Source organism: Polistes dominula, unplaced genomic scaffold (genome assembly GCF_049000335.1).
Source record: "Polistes dominula isolate Pdom_NZ unplaced genomic scaffold, Pdom_raw_medaka contig_26, whole genome shotgun sequence".
Taxonomy (NCBI): domain Eukaryota; kingdom Metazoa; phylum Arthropoda; class Insecta; order Hymenoptera; family Vespidae; genus Polistes; species Polistes dominula.
Window position 1 is genome coordinate 1,594,730 of NW_028300939.1, and position 23,423 is coordinate 1,618,152.

General features: G+C 29.5%; 1 protein-coding gene and 1 long non-coding RNA gene across 19 annotated transcripts in view; one reads left to right on the plus strand and one right to left on the minus strand.

Annotated features, from left to right (window-relative positions):
* Positions 1 to 23,423, plus strand: part of LOC149032870 (uncharacterized) — a 91,332-nt gene that overhangs the window by 40,664 nt on the left and 27,245 nt on the right. The window lies entirely within an intron of this gene.
* Positions 1 to 23,423, minus strand: part of Dscam3 (Down syndrome cell adhesion molecule 3) — a 172,335-nt gene that overhangs the window by 34,506 nt on the left and 114,406 nt on the right. For all 18 annotated transcript variants that reach the window (XM_089171605.1, XM_089171604.1, XM_089171606.1 and 15 more), the window contains 2 exons: positions 9,968 to 10,163; positions 545 to 687 (listed from right to left, as the gene is read on the minus strand). In XM_089171605.1, coding sequence (XP_089027731.1) covers positions 545 to 687; positions 9,968 to 10,163 — 339 coding nt within the window. The remainder of the gene's footprint in view (positions 1 to 544; positions 688 to 9,967; positions 10,164 to 23,423) is intronic.

Here is a 23,423-nt window from a genome sequence, read left to right on the forward strand (position 1 = left end):
AATGAAAATTTCGATTTATATTATATCATCTTATTTAACACAGATTTTTGTTGTTGTTGCTTTTTTTTTTTTATATGAGAACATTTTTATTCAATCAACATGTGTATCGTTATTATTAATTTGTTCTTTTTCATTCTTCTAATTTCTTGGTTTTATTCTTGTTTTTTTTTTTTATTTTTATTTTTTTTATTTTTACACGTTTGAGTAACATAACGTTGTAGTGAACAAAATAATGTTGAAATTAATTAAATTGGATTGAGGGATTTAAAAATTGTTAACTTTAACATGAACGAAAACTAAAGTGAATCAAATTGAAATCTATGAAAACAAAATACAAATTTGAAAAATACCAAGTACAAAATTAGATTGAAAACAAAATTCATATCCAATGAAATTAATGTATTTAATTAATATTCTTATTTATTAAAACAAAAATCTTTTCCTTTTGTAACAGAGAAATAGAATTTATTTGATATATAAAGTGAATAGATAAATTGTTTGTAGTTTTTTTTCTTTTTTTTTTTTGTGATGATAGGTTGCTTACCTGCACGTAGAGTTACCTCGCGAGACAGTATAGTCCCAACGGAACTGGTAGCTCGACATCTGTATCTAGCGTTGTGTACCTCAGCACGAAAGTCTTGAGCTAAAAAGGGTGGAAAATAAAGCGTACCGTTTCCCAACAGTTGTCTGAAACAATAAAACAAAATCTATGTTATCATTCAACTTATTTGCAATTAAGGTTAATTGATGCAACAACACATAAACCTAATATTTTTCTCAATAGAAAAAAAAAAATAATTTCGATTGCAAATCTATATTATAATTAACGATTATTATTATACTGTTCTAAATATTTACAATTTTTTTAGAATTATTTTTCTTTATTATTTTATTTAATAATAAAATTATTTTGTATAATAATTTAATAATATATTAAGGTGTTAAGATATTTTTTGGAATTTATAAATATTGAATAGATAAAATTTCATGAAACAAAAAGAAATAAGAAACTACATGAAATAGGAAAAAAAAAAGGATCATACTGTTGTAGGAATAAATTATTAACAGTGTATAACAAAAGGAAACGATACAAACAATAATAATAATAATAACAAAACAAATAGAAATAGAAATAAAAAAATCAACAACGAAAGAAGTGATCTCTGTCGTGTTGCGTTGTCCGGTGTATTCTCTCAATGTTTAAAAAAAAGAAAAATAATATAAAGAAAAAAAAATCGTAAAAAAATCATAAACAAACAACAAACAAACAAACAAACAAACAAACAAACAAAAAAAAAGGTAAAAAGTGACGCAAAGTAAACTATGCATATCAGAATAGGGCGTGGACTACTCGTTGTGTTGTTTGCGGAAGCGTCGATGCGATATCGTGGCTACGATATTTCAAAAAAAAAAAAAAAAAAGAAAAAACATTAAAAATAAAATAAAAAAAAATGCAAGGGAGAGAGAGAGAGAGAAAGGGAAAAGGGTTAGTATGCAAAAGTGTGTTATGTGTTGTTCATAGTATGCGTTGATGGAAGGACACCAATGATAGGAATGGTGCTAGTGGTGATGGTGGTGGTGGTGGTGGCGATGCATGATGCAAACCCATTGAAAGGGGGATGGGAGGACAAGAGGGTTTGTTTGCGTATCGGACTGTACGTCAAAAACGCGAGAAGTATTCTTTACAAATTCGCTAGTGCGATTCTTTCATTGATACATACTATATTCGATCGTTTTCGTTTGTTCGTTTAGTTTGTTCGTTTAGTTTGTTCACGTTCTACCGCATACATCAGTTTGGTTGGTTGTTGTTGATTCATCGATATAAAATGTATATATATATATATATATTTTTTTAAATATTACAAATAGTATATGTATGTTAAAAACCAGTCTTTGAGGTAAAATAATAATTCAATGAGAAAATAATACCAGGATTTTATTAGAGATAGTTTTGTTCTCATAGGTGACGACTATAATCGGCAGTCTTATAACAAAACAGAGGTGAAGTATTTTATGATATATAATAAAATGTGTGTGTATAAAATATCATAAATAAGTAAAGTATAATATTATATATAAAAAAATGTACACATAAAAATATAATATAAATTAATTTATAATTTTTTTTTATATAATTCTTCTGTGCGTGTGTATGTCACTAAACTCCTCCTAAACGGCTAGACCCGATTATAATGAAATTTATTTTGTGTCATCAGATGGATTCGTGAATGGTTTAGATTTACAATTCGGTTTTAATTGAAATTGTTTATTTAATTAATTTTTTTATTTATAAATTGTTATACGACAAGTTTATAGGTTGAATTATATTCGATATATTTATCTTATTTTGTATCTTCTTTATATATATATATAATTCTTCTGTGCGTGTGTGTATGTCACTGAAAATGTCTGTCGTGTCCGCTAATATAGATCAATGGTGTGTATTTGTGTGTATGTGTGGACTCATAGGATATATAAAATTTATATTTAAATATTCGTAATCGTTGTTAAACGTGAATTCATTCAAATGTATTATAATGTTCATTATAATACAATGTTGTTCATACATTATAATGTTGGTTCATGAATGGTATTATTTCGTATTCATCTAATTAACATTTAATTGAAATATTATTATATCAATGTGCAATTAAGTAAGATAATAGAAAAAGGAGAAAGAGAAAGAGGGAAAACACATTTTCTTATAATCGTGTAAGGATTTTCGTGAGAAAATGACTAAGAAGAAAAGTAAACGTAGCTAAACTTATCAGCTTAGAGAATACATTTATTTAACAACGAAAATTCACTTTACTTTTCCATCATCATAGTGTTTAGTCTAATTTCAACTTAGCACAGGACAAAGGAGACTTTCTTCTTTGTGAATGTTTCATTTTATAATACACTTTGTATACTTTTAAAAGTAATACATTCATGCACACATACACACAAACACACTAAGCAATACTTACATACATAAGTAATAAATATTGAATAAAATCAATGAGAATAAATTCATTGAAAATAATTCATTGAAATAATTCATGGAAATTTTTTAATGAAAATTTGTTGATAAATCTTTTGATAGCAATGATAAGAGATTAGATTAGGGTCTTCTTTAGATTATAGGCTGAAAGCTAATGCAAAGCTTATGCGTGTTTACGTATGTTCAAACTATATATATATATATGAGGAGAGAGAGAGATAGAGAAATTCTCTTTGAAGTTGAAGTAAACAAGTTGGAGAATGTTGAAACACGTTCGTGTATTCGATCAAGGCCGTGTGGTTTCTCTTATTAAACATTATACCAACCATAACGAAGAAATAATTATCATCCTAAAACCCCTTGGGGCTTTATACCTGCAAATACAAAAATAAAAAATAAAATACAAGCAAAAAAGGGATGAAATAAATGAGATAAAATATTGTTGTTGTGGTTGTTGTGGTTGTGGTTGTTAGTGGTGAAATAAAAAAAGCCCAAGAAATATTTCACACAGTTAGAAATTAGAAATAGAAGAGAAAAAATAGTTGACCTTACAATGAACAAGAACTGTTGTGACGATGACAAAAGGTACAAGAAATTTGTAATCCTGACTAATATCATTCCCATTTCTTTCTTTCTTTCGTTAAATGCATCATCCTTTCTAATCCTTTCAACCTCTCCCACACCCACCACCACCTTTTAGTTTTTCTCAACCAAATACTATGATACATCATCCTTCATATGCATTCATTTCTGACGTATTCTGATATGTATGTATGCAATGTATGTGCAAGTGTTTGGCTGGTTAATTTACATTGCTGATGTTTAAACAAATCCTAGGGACATGGATTAAAAACTGTACCTGTTACTTTTACCTGGATTACTTTTGGAGAAAAACTGTTTAGATGAGGATGGGGATGAGGAGGAGGAGTCGAATAAACACAGACAAGGGTTTTTTTGTCACCTGGTATTCTCGCGAATCTCATAGATAGAGAAGAGTCAAGTATCGTCGTGTCTTGCATGCAGGTGAATGCAGTTTACGAGATATGCATAATATTATACACCCTATAAGAATTTTTCTTATGTGCGTTAGTGCTTTCAGTGATAAAGTAAAACTACAAACGAGAGGATGACGGTTTAATAACGATGGTAACAACGACGGTGGTAGTAACGGTGATGGTAATGGAAAAGTAGTGTGGTGTTGTGTAGTGTGGTGTGGTGTAGTTTTGTAGCTAAGTTTATAGTAATAGTAATAATAATAATAATAATAATAGTAATAGTAGTAGTGTTGATATTACAAATAATAGTAGTAGTTATAGTAAAAATAATATTAGTGGTGGTAGTAGTGGTGGGTGGTGGTTGTGGGGGTGGTGTTGCAAAGTTGAGAAGAATTTCAGATTTGTTTCGTAGAAAATGACGTAGACGAGAACGAGGATTATAAAAAATAGTTTTAGCATTTCCTTTTCTCTCTCTCTCTCTCTCTCTTATTTTTTATTTTATTCTTCGTTCTTAAACCCAGCTTCGTTTTCTTTCGTGTCTTCCTTCCTTCCTTCCTTTCTTCCTTTCTACTTCTTTTTCTCACTTTCGTCTTTCAACTTCAACGACGATGAAATTAAACGTTCGAGTAAGAACCGTGAAAGACCGACGTCCTGGATGAAGTTGAATGGAATAAAAAAAAAAAAAGAGAGAGAAAGAGTAAAAAAGGAAAATGTCGTTCAAAGCAGTCTCACGACGACTACGGTGATGAGGAAAAGGAAGAGGTGGAAAATGGAGGAAGTAGAGGTGGTGGAGGAGGAGGATTTCCATCCGACGTGATGGGATTGGACGTTGAAATCGAATTGGAGAGGACCGGGTTGCGTTTCCACTCGTTGTGTCCATTCACAGCAGGACGATTGAGATTTCTAGTTTTCCTTCAATTTTTCCTACGAGTTCTTTTTATTTTTTTTTTTTTTTATTTTTCTTTTTCTTTCCGGTTAACTCATTTCCAAATTAACTTGCATTTTTCGAAGAATATATTGGCTTGTTTGAAAAGTAATTTCGTTTTTTTTTCATTTTGTGTGTGTGTGTGTGAAAATGAAGACAATTTTTGTTTCAAAATTAAACTATAAGGCCTTTTTTTATAAGTGGTCATAAACAATTAAATTTGATAAATTTAATGTCTCATTGATCTCACGTGTTCTTATTTGTCGATTTGCATCAACGAATGTTTTTATTTTGTCCGAAAGAAACGAAATTACTTTTCGAATAAACCAATAAGTTAATTGGGACCGTTTATTTTCAAAGTGGCCTAACTCTATTCGAAATATTAAAGGTTTTACGTTTAAATGTAATTAAAAATATACGTACAAACGAGTTATACAGCTTAAGTGTATTTAAAAGTGTTCAATTGAACGATACTTTCCTATTAAAGTAATGCCCAATTATTATTAAAGTGAATAATATGCGTTTTCTTTTTTTTTTTTTTTAATACAAATAGAGAAATGGGCCCACTTTCAAAATAAACGGGGTGCCAATTATATGGAATATAAGAATATGAGAAATAACATTGCAAATTATGGATAATAAAATAAAAGAAGAGACAAATGGGGAGTCCAGGGTGTAGGATTTATGATGAATACCACCCCCTCTCTAACCCCCATGAAAGATTCCATAGTCTTCACAGTCACAGATGATACTATGACACCAATCACCACCCTTTTTCATTTCTTCTCCACCCAAAACCCCCCACCCACACCCATTCATTTCTCCCTTACTTGGAAGTTAATCAAAATTGAACGACTCTACTTTTTTTTTTATTTTATTTCTACCCTTTTTTTTTCTTTTTATTTTTTTTTTATTTCATCCCTTCGTGTTTTCCCGTTTCGAAAATATCCCATCGACTTTTTTTTTTCTTTTTTTTTTTTTGTATTTTTTGCTCTGTGTTTTTTTATTCTTCTTCTTTTTCTTCTTTTTTTTTCTTTTGGGAACTCTCCATCATGCGTGTGTGTTCATTCGATTGCGATCGATACTCTCTCTCTCTCTCTCTCTCTTGGGTAGAAAAAAAGGAAAAAAAAGAGAGAGAGAGAAAGAGAGAAAGAGAGAGAGAGACAAAAAACACGGTTAAATCAGTGGCTCGGACGAGAAGGACTTTTCAATTTCGCGCGAACACTTCATCATTCTCTCCCCCAACCAACCAACCACCCACTCTCACCCAACTCCCTTTCCAACCTCCTCTTTCCATGCCACCCAACCAACCCCTTCGTGTGTTCCTTTTTTTCCTCTCCCCCCCGTGTAACCTTCCACCCACTCTCACCCCCTGTTTTTTATTCCTTTTTTTTCTTTGTTTTTTTTTTTTTTTAATTCAAGAATCTCTTTGATACAACGCATCAATACTAAACTCGTACAGGAAAGTCTATCGAGGGTTTATTTCATCTCTCGTAGGTTTAACTTTGAAAAAGTTCTCTCTCTCTCTCTCTCTCTTCCACTCTTTTTTCACTCTTTTTCTTTCAATCCCTTGGCTAGGTAGGTACTACTACTGGAAAGACCACAAAAGGTTCATAAAAATCGGAACTTCTCACTTCTCATCGTGTACTCGAGTAAAATTACGTCGAGTTGCTGGATAAGCACCATTAGAAGAGAGAAAGAGTGAGTGAGTAAGTGAGTGAGAGAGAGTGAGAGAGAGAGAGAGAGAGAGAGAGAAACTCAGAGCTTGATTTTTCCTTCCTTCCTTCCTTCCTTCTCTTCTCTTCTCACCCCCTTTTTTTCCTTTTTTTTTTAAACCCTCCTCTTTAATTTTTTTCTTTTTTTCTATACCCCTCTCTCTCTCTCTCTCTCTCTCTTTTTCTTTCTTTCTCCTTCTGTCAGTCTCATTTTCTCTTTTTGTTTGTTCTTCTTACTCTTTCTCACTTAACCCTTTTTTAAAATTTTTTTTTACTTCGTTAACATATCCCTTTGTATACACAATCATCCATCCATTCATCCATTCATTTATCCATTTATTCGTTCATTCGTTTATTCGTTTATTATTCGTTGATTTTTATTTTTTTTTTTTGTGTGATTTTCTCTTTCGTTATTTTCTTATTTAACTTTATATCATATTATTTTGAGTATTAATGATAATAAACAGAACTTGTTCATACAATTGTTAGATAAATCGTTGGAATTTAATTTTTAAATGTAAATACAAATAAATAAATAAAAAAAAAAAATAGAAAACTAACTAACCTTAGGGAATGTTTTTTTTTTTAATTTAATTTAATTTTATTTTATTTAATTTTATTTTTTTCGAGTATTTAACGATAAAAACAGAAATTGTGCATACAATAATCTCGTTGGACAAATTGGTGAGATTTAATTTTAAAAGTAAAAAATAAAAAAAATAAAAATAAATAAAAAACTAACTGACTTTGGGGAATTTTTTTTTATTTTTTTATTATTGATACATGAATTGAAGATTAGATTTACCATGATGTGAAATTGATTTAGATATCCTGTATATATATATATATATATATATATATATATTTTTTATTTTTATTTTATTTTTGTTTAATTCGATTGATGACAAATTTTTCAGTTGCAAGAGGAAAGAAATGGAAATACACATTGGAAGATAAAAACAGATAAATAAATATATATATAGATAGTGAAAGAGAGAGAGAAAGAAAGAGAGAGAGAGAGAGAGAGAGAGAGAGAGAGAGAGAAGATGGAAAAGCAAGAAGGTAACTTGAAGGAACATTTCGATTAACGAGAGGAAATAGTTTCCTCAAATGTGGTCGTTGCTATTGCCGGACATTACTTCGTTGAATTTCCGACAAGAAATCTTCTATCTTTCTCTCTCTCTATCTCTCTCTATCTCTCTCTCTCTTTTTCTCTCTCTCTCTCTTTTACGATTCATTTCTCGTTCGAAAGATATCGTATGTAATTATTTATACTACTGAGTTTATTGAAAGTTTATCAAAAATATAATCGCAATTTATTAAAATTGAATAATATATATTTTTATATAGAAAAATTCAGTGTGTAAGAATGTTTGTCCATCAATAACTTTGAAACTGCACAATCGATTTTAACGAAATTTTTTTTTATTTTGTGTCATATACTTCAACTTAGAATATAGGATTAATTTTATCGCGTTTATTTTGTATTTTTTATCGCAATTTTAACGATCTCGCGTTTATTTTATATTTTTTTTTTTTTATCGCTAATATAAAGATTTAATTATTTAGAGGGGTTATCTCAGTCTTGAGGTACTGTAAATTGTCGATAGATGATGTCGAATCTTTTAATTCAATTATTAGATATATTCAGGTTATTTGGTTTTTCAGATTGACATGTGACATAACAACTAACCTTACTTTTTCTATTTTTTTTTAAATATTTTTTTTTATTTTTTTTTTATATGATTCCATTCTAATTGTGGTATTATTTTGTCCCCATCTTTATTTATATATTATATATTATATATATAAAAAAACATCATGTTGTTTTATGATCAATTTAAAGTCCCAGAAATTACTAGTGCATATTGACCAGTATCGTAATTTTCAAATAGATGGCACTGTATTACAATTTAATCATTTTACGTTTTTCTCTTTAGATTTACATTAACCATAATTAATCATATGTTTATTAAATAATTTAAAATTATATTTGAAATTAACATTTTATAAGAAATCTACATCAGCGAGTGGACGGTTTAGAATTTTAGTAATAAAATACAAAAAATATTAACATAGTGCAAAGAAATATATTTTTCAAGAGACAGAAATAGAAATGGAACAAAAAAAAAAAAAAAAAGAAAAAATTAGAATCGATCGTTTGCTCGGGACAGGAAAGCTCGTGCAATTTAGGTCGTCACGAGGAAGTTTCAAATCCGTTTGGTACTCTGATCCGCTTAGGTGAGGTAGAAACCGGTTGCGGCAAAGTGCGCCCGTTGTAAATTTCGAATCGAATTTTTTCCAACGGAAAAAACCAGCATTTTATGGCTCCGTCTCTCTATCTCTCTCTCTCTCTTTATCTTTTTTTCTTTTTCTTTTTTTTTTTCTCGAGTAAACCGGACACTCGGAAATATTCCTAAAGGATTTACTTATGGGGATGATGTTGCTTTCGTAAAATTTGAAATACACGAAGACTCTGAAGATTACAGCAAAATCTCCGAGAATTTCTTTTTATTTTTTTACGATATTTTTTTATTATTATTATTATTGTTGTTGTTGTTGTTGTTGATGATTAAAGCTCGTTTAGCGTAAATCCTATTTTTGTCTTCCCCAACCCAACCACTTTTCCATCATTCCATGCAAGCATAAATCTCAAGCCAATAATTTTCATTTATTTGATTCCCTGCATTTTGGTTATCCCTCGTTCGCGTTAGTAGATGATAATGGAGGGGGGGGGTGGGTAGAAATGGGGGTGGAATATGCGTACGATACACAATGGTAAAAAATATAATACCCCAAATTACAAATAAAAATAAAAAAAAAAAAACAGAGTAAAAACAACGGAGGGAATTATTATCTAAAAATAATAAAAATGGAATTAATCATTGAGTGAAACAAAAATTTGGGATTGTTGTTGTTTTTTTTTATTACTATTTTATTTTATGGTAACGTTGTTGAAAGGATTTAAAAAAAATAAAAAAATACATAATAAAAGAAATAATAATTCCGCGCGTTCATGTTGGATTATTAAAAAACGCAATGTGAAATAAAAGAAAAATTGAAAATAATATTTGTAGGTTTTTCATTTTTTTTTTTTATTTGTAATAAGCTGAGATAAACTTATTTTATCAATGAAGTATTTAAAACTATTTATTTGTAAATTCGATAATTATATTTTAATTTAAATTATTAATATAAAAATAAAATAAATTATTATAAATTAAAATATATTAATGTTAAATATTTAATTTGAATAATAAAAATTGATATAATAAATTAAAATCAATAAAAACTAAAGTTACAAAAATCAATTCGAATTTTAAAACGAAATTGATGTTATTTTCCTTACCTCAATCCGGGAACCGCTGAAACCGATCTTTGATCAGGACTAGTTATCCAGGTAACGTGAGGTGTTGGACTCCCGTGTGCTGAACAACTCAATTGTGAACCAGTTGTATTGGAAAAAACTAATGTGCTTGGTGGCTCGAGAACGAATTCCGGACCTTGCTGACTGAGGACAATTCCGAGGATGCTCCACGAGACTGCTGCAAAATCAAAATCAAAATTAAAATAATAATTGAAAAGTTAGATACAAATAGATATAGTTAAGCCTTTAACAAGTTAACTGAGTTCTACGAGTATACTCGTCATGCGTAAAAAGTAACCATTATTTGTTATTTAACGAATTATCATTTTTATTCAAAACAAAACGTATTCTTCAATTTCAAAATGAGTTAGAAGAGTTTCAAGATTTGTAAATGAATTTTTTTGGTTTATTTTTAATTTGTTTTATTCTCAAAAATATTCTCAAAATTCAAAATGAGTCAGAAGAGTTTCAAAATTTGTAAATTATTATTATTTTGTTTATTTCAAATTCATTTTATACTCAAAATAAGCAATTGAAACCTCAAAACTCGTAATCGGTCGATTGTAGCGACACACAGCGATAGTTCTGCACACTTTCAAAATGGAGTATCATAGTTAACTTAATTTTATTACTTTAATTGAACATTATTAATTTATTAAACGGTAGAAATAGGTTCCTAAACAAAATACCTTGCCAGATAAAACAAATTTTTGTTTTAATTTTCAATTTGTTTAAACAAAAAGAAAGAAAGAATGAATTCCAACATCGGTCGATACTAGCGACACACAGCGGTAGTTCTGCTCACTTTCAAAATGGAGTATCACAGTTAATATAATTTTATTACTTTAATTGAACATTATTAACTTATTAAATGGTTGAGATAGGTTCCTAAAGAAAATACCTTGCAAAATAAAACAAATTTTATTTTTTAATCTTCCATTTGTTTAAACAAAAAGAGAGAAAACAAACTTCGAGAGAAAGAATAAACTATCAAAGTAAGAAACAAAATAAAGGAGAGACTGTAAATATGCATAGAAAATACAAGTAAAAGAAGACACCGTATAAAACCGGGAGTATATATATATATGTGTGTGTGTATGTATAAGTATAGGTTATACTTTATACGTTTTAACGATGCTAACCGTATATTTTCTTTTCTCCCTTTTACCCTTTAACAATTTTTTTTTTTTTTTTTTACTTTTAACTTTCATGTTTCCTTTTTTACTTGTCAAAGAGAAGAAAAACTCACAAAAGGGTGTAAGAGGAGGAGGAGGAGGAGGAAGAGGAGGAGGAGGAGGAAGAAGAACAGAAAGAGGACGTAAACGTTGTAAATATGTGCATGTGCATGTGCATATGTGTTTTTAGTGTATGTGTGTGTGTGTAATCTCGTATAGCAAATGTAAAGTTACTTTCTCCAACGATACTACAATCTCGTCCAAGTTACGTTTTCTTTTCCTTCTACAACTTTTTGTTCTTCTTCTTTCTCCCTCTCTCAACCCTCAAACTCTCAACCCTTAACCCTTAACCCTTAACCCTCATTTTCGTTGTGTGTGACTTTTTATAGAAATATATATAGATATGTCATACATACTGACAATTCACATACTTTGACTAACCTTACGAAGCTATGTATATATATATATAAATGTGTGTGTGTATGTATAGGTTAGTTAAGGGTGGAATGGTGGTAGTGGTAGGGGTGCTGGTGGTAGGCTGGGTGAGGTCAAGGGTCTTTCTTGCCCCGGGGGTCATTCGCACGTGGCACACCTTTACTTAACGAGATCGTTTAGAAACCGTTCGTGAAAATTTTTCACTGAGAATCCTTTCCTTTACACATATATATATATATATACACACACACACATATATATATATATATATACATAAAGGGTGAGGAAGAAAGGGTGGGGGAAAAATGAAAAGAAAAAGGAAAAGTACGACGAACTAAAAAGCTCATTCGACGAATATTTTCTATTTGAATATTTTCATTTATTTAATATTTCTTTTTTTTTATTTCTTACCACGAAAGGGGTTCGTAGACCAAAAAAAGGTAGGGGTGGATAGGGGGTGTATTGCTATTTGTATATTTTTTTTTCTTCTATTTTAATATTTTCATTTATTTATTTTGTCTTTTTTTTATTTCATTTCTTATCACCAAAGGGGTTGTAAATCAAAAAAAGGAAGGGTAAGAGGGTGTTGGGAGGGTGCAATTTTCCTAACTTAAACGTGTAAAGAATGTAAATAATAATAAGAATAAAAAAAAGGAATACAAACGATAAGAAAAAGAAAATGAAAAAGCATAAAAATATAAAACGATTAAACGAACGAAAAAGAAAGTAAAGGAAAGGAGTGAAAGGAAGAGAGAGAAAGAGAGAGAGAGAGAGAGAGAGAGAGAGGAGAGAGGGAAGAAAGGAAAGGGTTTGGAAAAAAAAAGGAAAGCAAAAGAAAAAGAAAAAAACGGGTAGAAGGGAATATTTCATTCGCGTAACCCGCTTAAAAATCAGGGATTTAAATTTCACGGACGCGTGCACGTTGAGATATATTTTTACCCCCTGTTAAGGTTCGACGTAGATTTCAGTTTCCATTAAAATTTATGTTAAAGCTTTTTAAAAGAGAAACAGAGAGAAAAATTCAGAGAGAGAGAGAAAGAGAGAGAGAGAGAGAGAGAGAGACAGAGAGAATATCCTCACACCTTCCCCCCATTCCTCAACCATTCAGTCATTTTTATATTGTTTTCTCTTTCTCTTTCTTTCTATCTTTCTATCTTTTTATCTTTTTATCTTTTTATATCTTTTACCGTATCTATTGTTGTTTCTTTCTCTCTTTCTCTTTCTGTGAGGGTGTTTTAATATTTTTTTTTCTCTTTTCTTCTTTTTTTGTGTGTGCTTTGTTTTACAAATTTTTTTTTGTTTTGTTTTTTGGTTTCAATTCACCCTCGCTGTTTTTTTTTTTTTTTTTCATTGCTTTAGGTGCAATAGAAAAAAAGAAGAAAATAAAAAAAAAAAGAAATTAAAAAGAAATAAAACTGATGAAGAAGAAGAAGAAGAAGAAGAAGAAGAAGAAGAAGGTGAAAAGGGGTGGGTAGTTGGTAAAAAAATTCCTTCCTTCCTTCCTTCCTTCTGAGGGGGGAAAAACTTGAAACAAAAAATGAAAAAAAAGTTACACGACGAGAGTGAGTTTAGGGTTGAGAAAGGGGGTTGGGAAAAAGGGGTAAAACACAATGAACGAACGGGTGATAGCTTTTACACGCTTAACTCTATTCCCTTCACCCCTTTAGCAACCAACCCTCTGTAGTCATAGTCGTAGTCTCTTTGAAATTCGACGATCAGTGAAATACAGTTTTGTCTTCTTGTTCGGTTTGTTGAGGGAAATGTTTAAAAGATTTTTAATAATAAAGAAATAAAAAATAAAAAAAAAGATCATTTTTAAACAGTTTCAAAGATTTTTTTTTATGATGATAATAATGATGATAATGATGATATTTAATTGAACGTTCGATAAACTTTTATGGTGTTTTTTTTCTTTTTTTTGTTTTGTTAAAACATTTTTGTCTAAGATGAAGTAATATGAACAAATAATACAAAACGATGATAATGATTTTATTATTATATATTTTTTTTTATACATATTTTTAATTTTATATTATATATTTTTATTTTATGTATTTTTATATTATATATATTTATTTTTATATAGTATTTTTAATTTATATATTTATTTTTATATAGTATTTTTAATTTTATATATTTTTATTTTATAAATTTAATTTTATATAGTATTTTTATTTCATATATTTATTCTTATATAATATTTTTAATTTATAATTATAATAATTATCTTATAATAATAACTTTTATATATTTTTTCATCATCATTATCATCATCATTATCATCATCATCATCATCTTCTTCATTTTCTTTTCATAAAAAAACCAAAAGAAAAGAATTCAAAGATTCATCCTCACTTTCCCGTGGGGTTTTAAAAGAAAAAGACGATGTGTTCTCCCTACAAAAAAAAAAAAAAAAAATAAAGAAGACTACGATGATGGTACTGTTGTTAGTATTAGTGCAGGTGGTAAATAGTAACGGTAGTGTTATAAGCAAGGTATATACACATAGATAAACATAGTAGTGTAAAGGAAAGTAAGGGTAGGGAAGAAGGGTTGGAATGGGTAGTGTCGGTTTAATTCGGTCGACTTCGTTGCTAGATTCGAGAGTTGGTCTTTCAGCAAACGCAAGGGAGCGAAACGACCTGTTTCGTAAATCCGATCTAAACACTGACTACTCCTCCCCTTCCCCTTAAACCCCTCTTCAACCCCTCTTCAATCTCTCTTCAACCCCTCCCCTCGTCCAGCATACACGGTACACATTGTTCATAACCGAGAAACCGTAGGAAATCAATTCCGCTAAGCCGAATTCGACCCAAATTTCACATCGATTTGACGGAATGGTCCCCCCCCTTCCCCTTCTCCTACCCCTCCTCCTACCCCTCCTCCCCCTCCACTACCATCACCTCACATGGAAGATTAAATGCCCACGAAAGCGAGAATTATCCCTATCCCTTTATCTGTCTGTCTGTCTCTTTCTCTCTCTGTGTCTTTCTATTTGTGGGTCTGTCTGTCTCTGTGTCTGTCCATCTGTGGGTCTGTCTGTGGGTCTATCTGTCCCTTTCTTTAAATCTCACTGTTTCTGTCATTCATTTTGAGATTTCATTCATTTGCTAGTTTATTGGATGAACGCGTTTTTATTGGGTTGTCCTGAAAGTTCGTGTCGATTTTGACGGAAGATTGAAATGCAACCAATTTTTATTTTTTTTTATTTTGTTATATATTTATTATAAACAATATATAATAATAATACAATAAAATATAATAATAAGAAATAAATATAATAATATATTAACTTGAAAAATTTCGCCTTTTAAAACTTTTCAGGTTTTTTAGCTAAAAAAAAGCTTTAATGTGCCATCTATCGAAAATCAGCACGAACTTTCCGGACACAACCCAATATATATATTTGTTTTATTATATATAATTATAAAAGTAATATAATAATATATATATATAAAATAAATAAATACATACAATAATAAATATAATAATAATAAAATAATTTTAAAATTTCGCGCTTCCACAACTTTTCAGGTTTTTTTTTTAGCAATAGGAAACTTTTCAGGTTTTTTTTTTTTAGCAAAAGAATTTTAATGCCATCTATCGAAAATCGGCATGAACTTTCTGTACAATAAAATCAATATTTCTAATCTAAATTTATAATCAATAATTTTATTATTTTTTGTTCATATTTTATTTTATTTAATTTTTTTGTTTTAAATTGAATTACTTTTTCGTTTTATTGAAGATTATTAAACGTTTCAGAGATAGAGAGGATGGAATATTTTAATTATAATCTTCAATTGAATTCAATATTATAATTTTTATTATTTTTATTATTATTGTTATCTCTCTTCATCATCATCATCATCATCATCATCATCGTTGGTCATCATTTTACGATAAAAAGAAATTGAATGAGAAATGAGGATCGAGATGTAATAATATTCTTTGCAATTTGCAATATCAATACGTTCGACGTATTCTGCTTTTTTTATTTTTCTTTGTACTTGTTCTTTTTTACTCTATTATCTATCCTTCAACCAAACCATTTTCTTTTTACTTTTTTTTTAATCTTTTTCTTTTCCTTTCTTTTTTCACGTCTCATGCTTCGACAAACATTGATTTAAGAACCGTTTTATTCGCGTAGAGAAACGTTGAAATACCTTAGGGGTATGAGAATGGGAATGGGGATGGAGTAATGGGAGAGGGATAAAGAAGAAGAAGAAGAAGAAGAAGAAGAAGAAGATATTTCTTTAAATTTTGTTGAAAAAGATAGCATCGGATAGACTTGTGAGAATCGAACGACAGATGAGAGAGGATAAAGTTAGAGCAAAGTATAATAATATCGAGATAAAAAAAAAAACAAAAAAAAAGATAAATAATAATCTACGACGACAAAGACACGTGTGTTGTGCTGTGGTTTTTTTCTTCTTTTTTTTTTTTATAAAATGTTGATTTAATATAATTCTAAATTATTTAGTAAAGAGTATAACAGTAAATATAACATAAGGTTTTGTTTTTCAGATTTACATATAATATGATTGAACTTATGTGTTATAATGTAGACCTGAAAAACAAACAAAAGGTGAAATAATTGAACTGTAATACAGTGCCACCTATTGAAAACTTACAAGCACTTAGAGAGATTAGCACTTAGATTACCTCACAATAATTTCTTAAATTTGCAATAAAAAAATAATAATAATAATAATAGCGATAAAAATTATCCTATATTCTAAGTTGAAGTATATTGCACAAAATCAATAGAAATTTCATTAAGATCGGTTAAATAATTTCAATGTTATCAATGGACAAACATTTGAATATCGAATTTTTATATTTAAAAATATGTATGTAAAAAAAAGAATTAGATCAAACACTTACACATATTTATAATTAGACTTCTTCTTCTGTTTCTTTTTGATTGTTTGTTGTTTTATTTTCTTTGTGTTAGATCAAAATTTCATAGTTTGAGGTTTAAATAATTGGATAATTGAGAGGGTGAGAAGGGTTGAAAGTGGAATTAGGTTAGAATAGGTAACAATCTTTCCCTATTACTTTATTTCTTGTCGGTCTTTATCACACTGGCAAGGATTTGCATGAAATTAAAGTCCAAATGTTATAGGAGTAATTGTCATTCGGTAATTTGGGTGGGTGCTAGTTACTTTCGTTAACTGATGTTACTAGGAAAAAGCTTTATCAGGTCACGTAGCTCACGTGGGTTGTTAGTTAGAGGATTAGAAAGACATTTTAGATATTATTCCGTTCTTTGTTTGTTTGTTTGTTTGTTTGTTTGTTTGTTGATTAATCCAAGAAATGTTATTCTAATTTTTTTTAGTTATTTAGAATTTAACCAAACAATTATTCTTATTCTTCTTATTATTATTATTATTGTAAAATTATCGAATTTTTTAATTTTATTTGGCCTTCATCATTCATTTTATTTCTCAAATATTTTTCTTTTCAAATTTAAAAAAAAAAAAAACTATTGAACCACAAGATTTTTTTTTTTATTAAATAAATCAATTAATTATTAGCTTCTTTGTATTTAATAATTAATAATTGTTATCTAAATTATATATTTGTTATCTAAACACAAGAAATATTTCTATCAGAAATAATTAATAAACAAACAAACAAACAAACAAACAAACAAATAGAAGAAGAAGTAGAAATAAAACGAAAGCTAATAAAATGTTGAACTAATAAAAGAAATTGAATTAATTAATTTAAAAAAAAAATATAATAAAAACAAAAGATAAAAAAAAAGATAATAGAATATTTTATCTAATAAGAATAAAGATTTGTGAAACTATTAGAAGATTATAAAAAGTTCGTGGTTTACAAACGTTAAGAGGATTCGATCCGCTTAGTAGGGGTTGTTGGAGGGTACGAGGGTACGCTTTTAGAAATGCAAGACGATTGGCTGGATCGATTTTCGTTAGTTATATATATATATATAACTATCTACCACAAGCCATGGTAATAATTCATTGGATGAATTATTTAGTCAGACTCGTCCCGTTCATAGTCGCAGCTTAAAATACGATTTGACACGGTACCAACGATTTTATGACGATGAAGAACCCTCACCCTTCACCCACCCCCACCCCCACCCCCACACACACATACACACACATACACATACATATATATATATAGCATGAAAAAGATAGAAGAAGTAAAACGATTTTACGATTGGAAGAAATGATTCTGAAGAACACAGTAGTCTGATAAAAAGAGTGAACAGGGGATGAAGTGGAAATCGGAAGAAGAAATGGAAGGGGTAGGGGTTGAGAAAAATAATCAGAAATACTATTATAGGAAAATATGATTGTATTAAGAATAAATTTTCTATAAATGTCATGACACAAATGATGATAGATCTGATAATGACGTATTGAATTCGTAAGTATATATATATATATATATAAGTCGATGAATGTTCTCATAAACAAATCTATACAGATTTTGAATACAGATTTTGGAAACAGATACAGAAAATTGTGCTAAGAAAGAAAAAAAAAAAAAGCTTCGAGAGCTTCGAACAATTTTTCTGTCTTATGACATTTTTTTTTTTTTTTTTTTTTTTAATGATTTTTGTTCTTATTCATTTTTTTTTTTTTTATCTTACGTTTATCTTCTCTTCATTTCAAAAGAAATTAAGAAAGGAAGGAAGGAAGGAAGGAAGGAAAAGGAAAAGGAAAAGGAAAAAGGAAATGATCGTTTCTCTCTTCTCTGATCGAGAAAAGAGGAATGAATGAATACGCATGGAGACGAAACGACGTCACAAAGGAGAGACAGGAATATTGGAATTCGTATAAAAAGAATTTCACTTACTTCCCATTTCTTTACTTCCACCATCACCAAACACCACTACCATTACCAGCATCACCACTACCATTACCAGCATCACCAGTATCAGCACCTTTTCCTATTCCTACCACTCCCTTTCACCTTCTCTTCAACGATCTTTACATTTTCTTTTTTACCTTTCTCTCTCGTTTTTTTTTTCTTATCAAACGTCGTCGTATCTATCACGATATCTCCTCTCTTTCAGGTTTATTCATCTTTTTCTTTCTTGTTTTATCTATATCTTTATCTTATACTTCTTGTAACCCCTTATACTTTCTTTTTTTTTTACTTTGTCATCTTTGTTCTTCTTACATTCCTTCTCGATTCCAACGAATAGACTTTTTTTTAATTGACAGAGAAACTTCTTGTCGATTATATTTTTTTTTTGAATTTAAAATAATACTTCGTCTCTTTTATTACTCTTCTTCTTTCACCCCATTCATCCCCATTCACCCCTATCAACTCTTTTTCTTCTTTTCTCATCTTTTGCATTTCTTATTTTTCATTTCACTTTTGATTTATTTATTTCATATTTGTTGGTAACTATTATAACAACAACAACAACAACAACAACAATAACAATAATCTACCTTAGAACGATTACGAAAGACAACCATCACCATTACCATCACCAGAACCACAAGCACCACTATCATCACAACCATCAAACGAGACTACTATTCATTCCTCTTTCCCCTCGTTTTCCACTTATCGTTTGGAAGCTTGTTAACAGTAACGTCTAAAGCTCGTAATCCAGGTTGCAACGTAGAATTGCAATTTCTCAACGAAGGTGAGAACCAAGTACGCACCTATCCAACCCACCCCAGACCCCTACTCACCTATTCTACCTTCTTATCTACCTAACCAATCCCCCTAACGAGTGATGCATATTTCAACCATTCTCCCTTCTCTACTTTCACCTTTTCTTCTTCAATATCTTTGTATATATATATATATATATATATACAAATTCAGTGTCACTCACACTTCGTTGTTGGTCTCTGCAATGAAGTTCAATACTTAAGATAATAATGAAATATTGTTTTAGTTCAACTTAGAATATAATTGGGATATTTTTAATCGCTTATTTAAAAAATTGATTAAAGTCTCTAAGTTCTGTAAATTTCCAATAGATGGCACTGTATTACACTGTATTACAAATTGATATATATATATCTAATAGAATAGCAAGTGTAATATTTTCTTATTCCATTTTTTGAAATGTATTAGTAAGCTGGTATCTTTTCAAGATAGAAAGATGAAGATGAATGAGAGTACATACTTTGACGTCACCAAACACGAATCTACTATCACTACTACTACTATTACTACTACTACTACTATTACTATTACACTTGGAGAGTTTAGGATGAACGACGAGTAGAGATCGTGAACTCAATATGTTATTAGTTCGAAACTAACTAATGACCGATGTGACGTCATCGATTTCTCGGGATCAAGGAAAATCTAAGAATTTATATACCATCGATTGAAAAATAAATCAAAAAACATGAACAAAGTAACAAACAATTGTAACATTAGAGACATCTATGAAATATTTTGTTTAGATAAGTTTAAGAAATATTGGGTGGTTGTCTTGAAAGTTCATGCCGATTTTGACGGAAGATTGAAATGCAACACATTTAAGGTTTTTTATTTTATTATATATTTATTATATAATAAAAAAAATAATAATATATAATAATAAATAATAAGTATAATAATAAATATAATAACTTTAAAATTACGTGTTTCCAGAACTTTTCAGGTTTTTTCAGCAAAAATAAACTTTTCAGGTTTTTTCAGCAAAAGAATTCTAATGCCATCTAACGAAAATTGGCACGAACTTTTCGAACAACCCAATAATACAATGAATTTCATTGATGATAATGATCGATGTTGTTCCCCCTGTTAATGGCATTTGTTGAAGAAAATTATTTGAAATTCTATTTTAAACGAGTTGTTATATATCGTAAAACGATTAGGAGTTAGGGTGCCATTTTAAATGAAGTATAGTTGCATTAAAAATCTATGTGTGATCCTAGACTATGGGTGTGTATGTATCCTGCTGACGGTTTTCAAACGAGAGCTACGGATTTTCAGGAACGTTCCATTATACCCAAAGAACACGTGGTTTAGATATGGCAAATAGTAGTAGTAGTAGTAGTAATAGTAGTAGTAGTAGTAGTAGGAGTAGTAGTAGTAACAGTAGTGAGTGTCAGACATGTTCAAATATACATATCTCTGTCAGGTATCGATCCAACGAGATTGGATAGCTACTGTGCATCCAACTATTCGTCTATTTTAATAAAATTCAAAGACGAGAGCTTTTTTGCATTTTTTATTTTTATTTTTTTTTATTTTCATAAAACGCTCGGGTTATCTAAGAAGACGAGAGAGGAAACCTTTTGTAAAATGAAAAAAAAAAAAAATAATATTAAATTAAAATTTGTTTGAAAATTAAACGCAAAAGCAAAATTAAAGAAATTATTATTATTATTATTTAATTAAAATTTATTATTTTTAAAATTAATATATAACATAAAAATATAATATAAAATTAATTATTATTATTATTATTATTATTATTATTATTATTATTATTGTATAATTATAAAAACAACACAACTTTTCAGGTTTTTTTTTTAGCAAAAGGAAACTTTTCAGGTTTCTTAGCAACAGAACTTTTTCAGGTTTTTTTAGCAAAAGAATTTTAATGCCATCTATCGAAAATCGGCACGAACTTTTCAGACTTTTTTTCCTAATATATAGTAAGTTATAATTATTAATTAATAAATATAATTATATTATTATAATTAATAATAATACCACACCCATTAAAAAATAAAATGATTATTTAACTAAATTTAATATTATGATAAAATAAACTAATATAATAACAATACTATTATTATTATTATTAATTTGATTGTAATGAATCAGCCTATTGGAAATCGATAATCATTTCATTCGATTTTCCTTTTTTTTACTACTTTTTTAGTGTGGTTTTTCGATAATATTATTATAGGTTTCTCTTAATGATCGTGTGAACAATATCGGTTGAGAATTATGAGCTCGTTATTCTAAGAGAATTCAATCTAGTTATGTCTATTGTATTATATTCAAATAAACGTAATAATATATATATATATATATATATATATATATATATATATATATATATATATATATATAACAAAGAGAGAAGAGAGAATGCTAAACCTTCACGCAAATATACGTTGTTGTTGGGCTATCGATCTCAACCAGATCAGGATTTGGTTCAATGGTTTGTTAAAATCGAGGAAACGCAACGAAACAATTCGATGACTTTAATTAAGCGTGTACGCAAATGAAAAGAATGCTTTTGCAAAATACCAATTTATTTTTCTTTCCTTTTTTTTCTATGTTAAAAATACACACAGACGATGAAAAAGTAATAGATGTAACGTAATCTATGTTACATTTTTATATATTTACATATTAGTTAGTTTCTATTTATTTGTTTTATATAATAATATATTAGTATATTGTTACAAACCAATATCTATTGGATTGTCCGGAAAGTTCGTGCTGATTTTTGATAGATGGCATTCAAGTTCTGTTGCTAAAAAACCTGAAAAAGTTTTTCTGCTAAAAAACCTGAAAAGTTGTGTTTTGCTAAAAAACCTGAAAAATTCTCGTAGCACGAAATTATAAAGTTATTATATTATTTTATTTATTATTACATTTATTATTATCACGAAATAAAAAATTTAAATGGGTTGCATTTTAATCTTACGTCAAAATCGGCAACGAATTTTCAGAACAACCCAACCTATTGACTAAAACAAGCAAATAAAAAAAAAAACGAATATATAATTCTTGAAACCAATTTTGGTTAGAGAATTGAAGCACTTTAAACGAAAGTCCTTCTTACAAACGACATTTCTACTACTACTATTACTACTATCATTACTACTACTAATACAGTCCTACTCTTTGACCAGAAGTGTTAGAGAAAGATAGAAAGAGAAAGAAAGATAGTCGAGTAACCAGAGGAGTTGAACGAGAAACGAGTAGATGGACTTTCGCGGCCAGTTTGAGAATGGTACCAACCTTTCTACCGAATAGTTGCACTTTAGTCGCGAATAGTAGGAGAACAGGAAAGGTGTGGGGTTGATGGTGAGAAGGGTGAAATGCGATGGGGGTGGGGAAGAAACTCGTTGTGGAAATACGTGTCCTTAGCGAGGCTTAACCAAAGAGGATCGATTCGTGGTACACACGTAAGGATGACGACCAATTCTATCCCTCTCTTTCTTACTCATTTCTATATACTTGTCTCTCTCTCTCTCTCTCTCTCTATCTCTCTTTCTCATTTCTATACACCTATCTCTGTCTTTCCTCAAAACGAAAATCCGTCGATCGATCCACAAGAGGAAGTACAGTCCCTTATCCAGACACGAACGGTGAGATGTCCTGGAATAGCTGTTACATCTACATTCATACATGCGTGTACATTTCTATCGTATATATGTATGTCTTTATATGTGTGTGTGTGTGTGTGTATTTGTGAATGTCGGTGATGTGCGCACGTATAAAACGTGAGATCCGACAGTTGCAATTTCGCCTTGCCTCGTCACATCCACCACTCCCCACTATCATCCCACCACCCATTCCACCACCCCCAATCGTTTTCTCTCTCTTTTTTTTTTACTCTTTTATAGTCCTTCCGTTTATCTCCATCTCTATCTCATCCTTTACTACTTTTTTCTTTTTTTATTTTTTTATTTTTATTTTTCTTTTTTATCTTTTTCTACTCTCTCTCTCTTTCACTCTCTCTTTTACTTTATCAATTTATCTCTGTCTATCTTTTCTACTTTTAAAACGTACTACTACTTCTATATCTGGGGGAAGGTTAGGGGGGAGGGGTACCTACCGGAAATTAGAGATTGCGTAATTCAACGAGACTATCCCGGGATTACGTGTTCGAA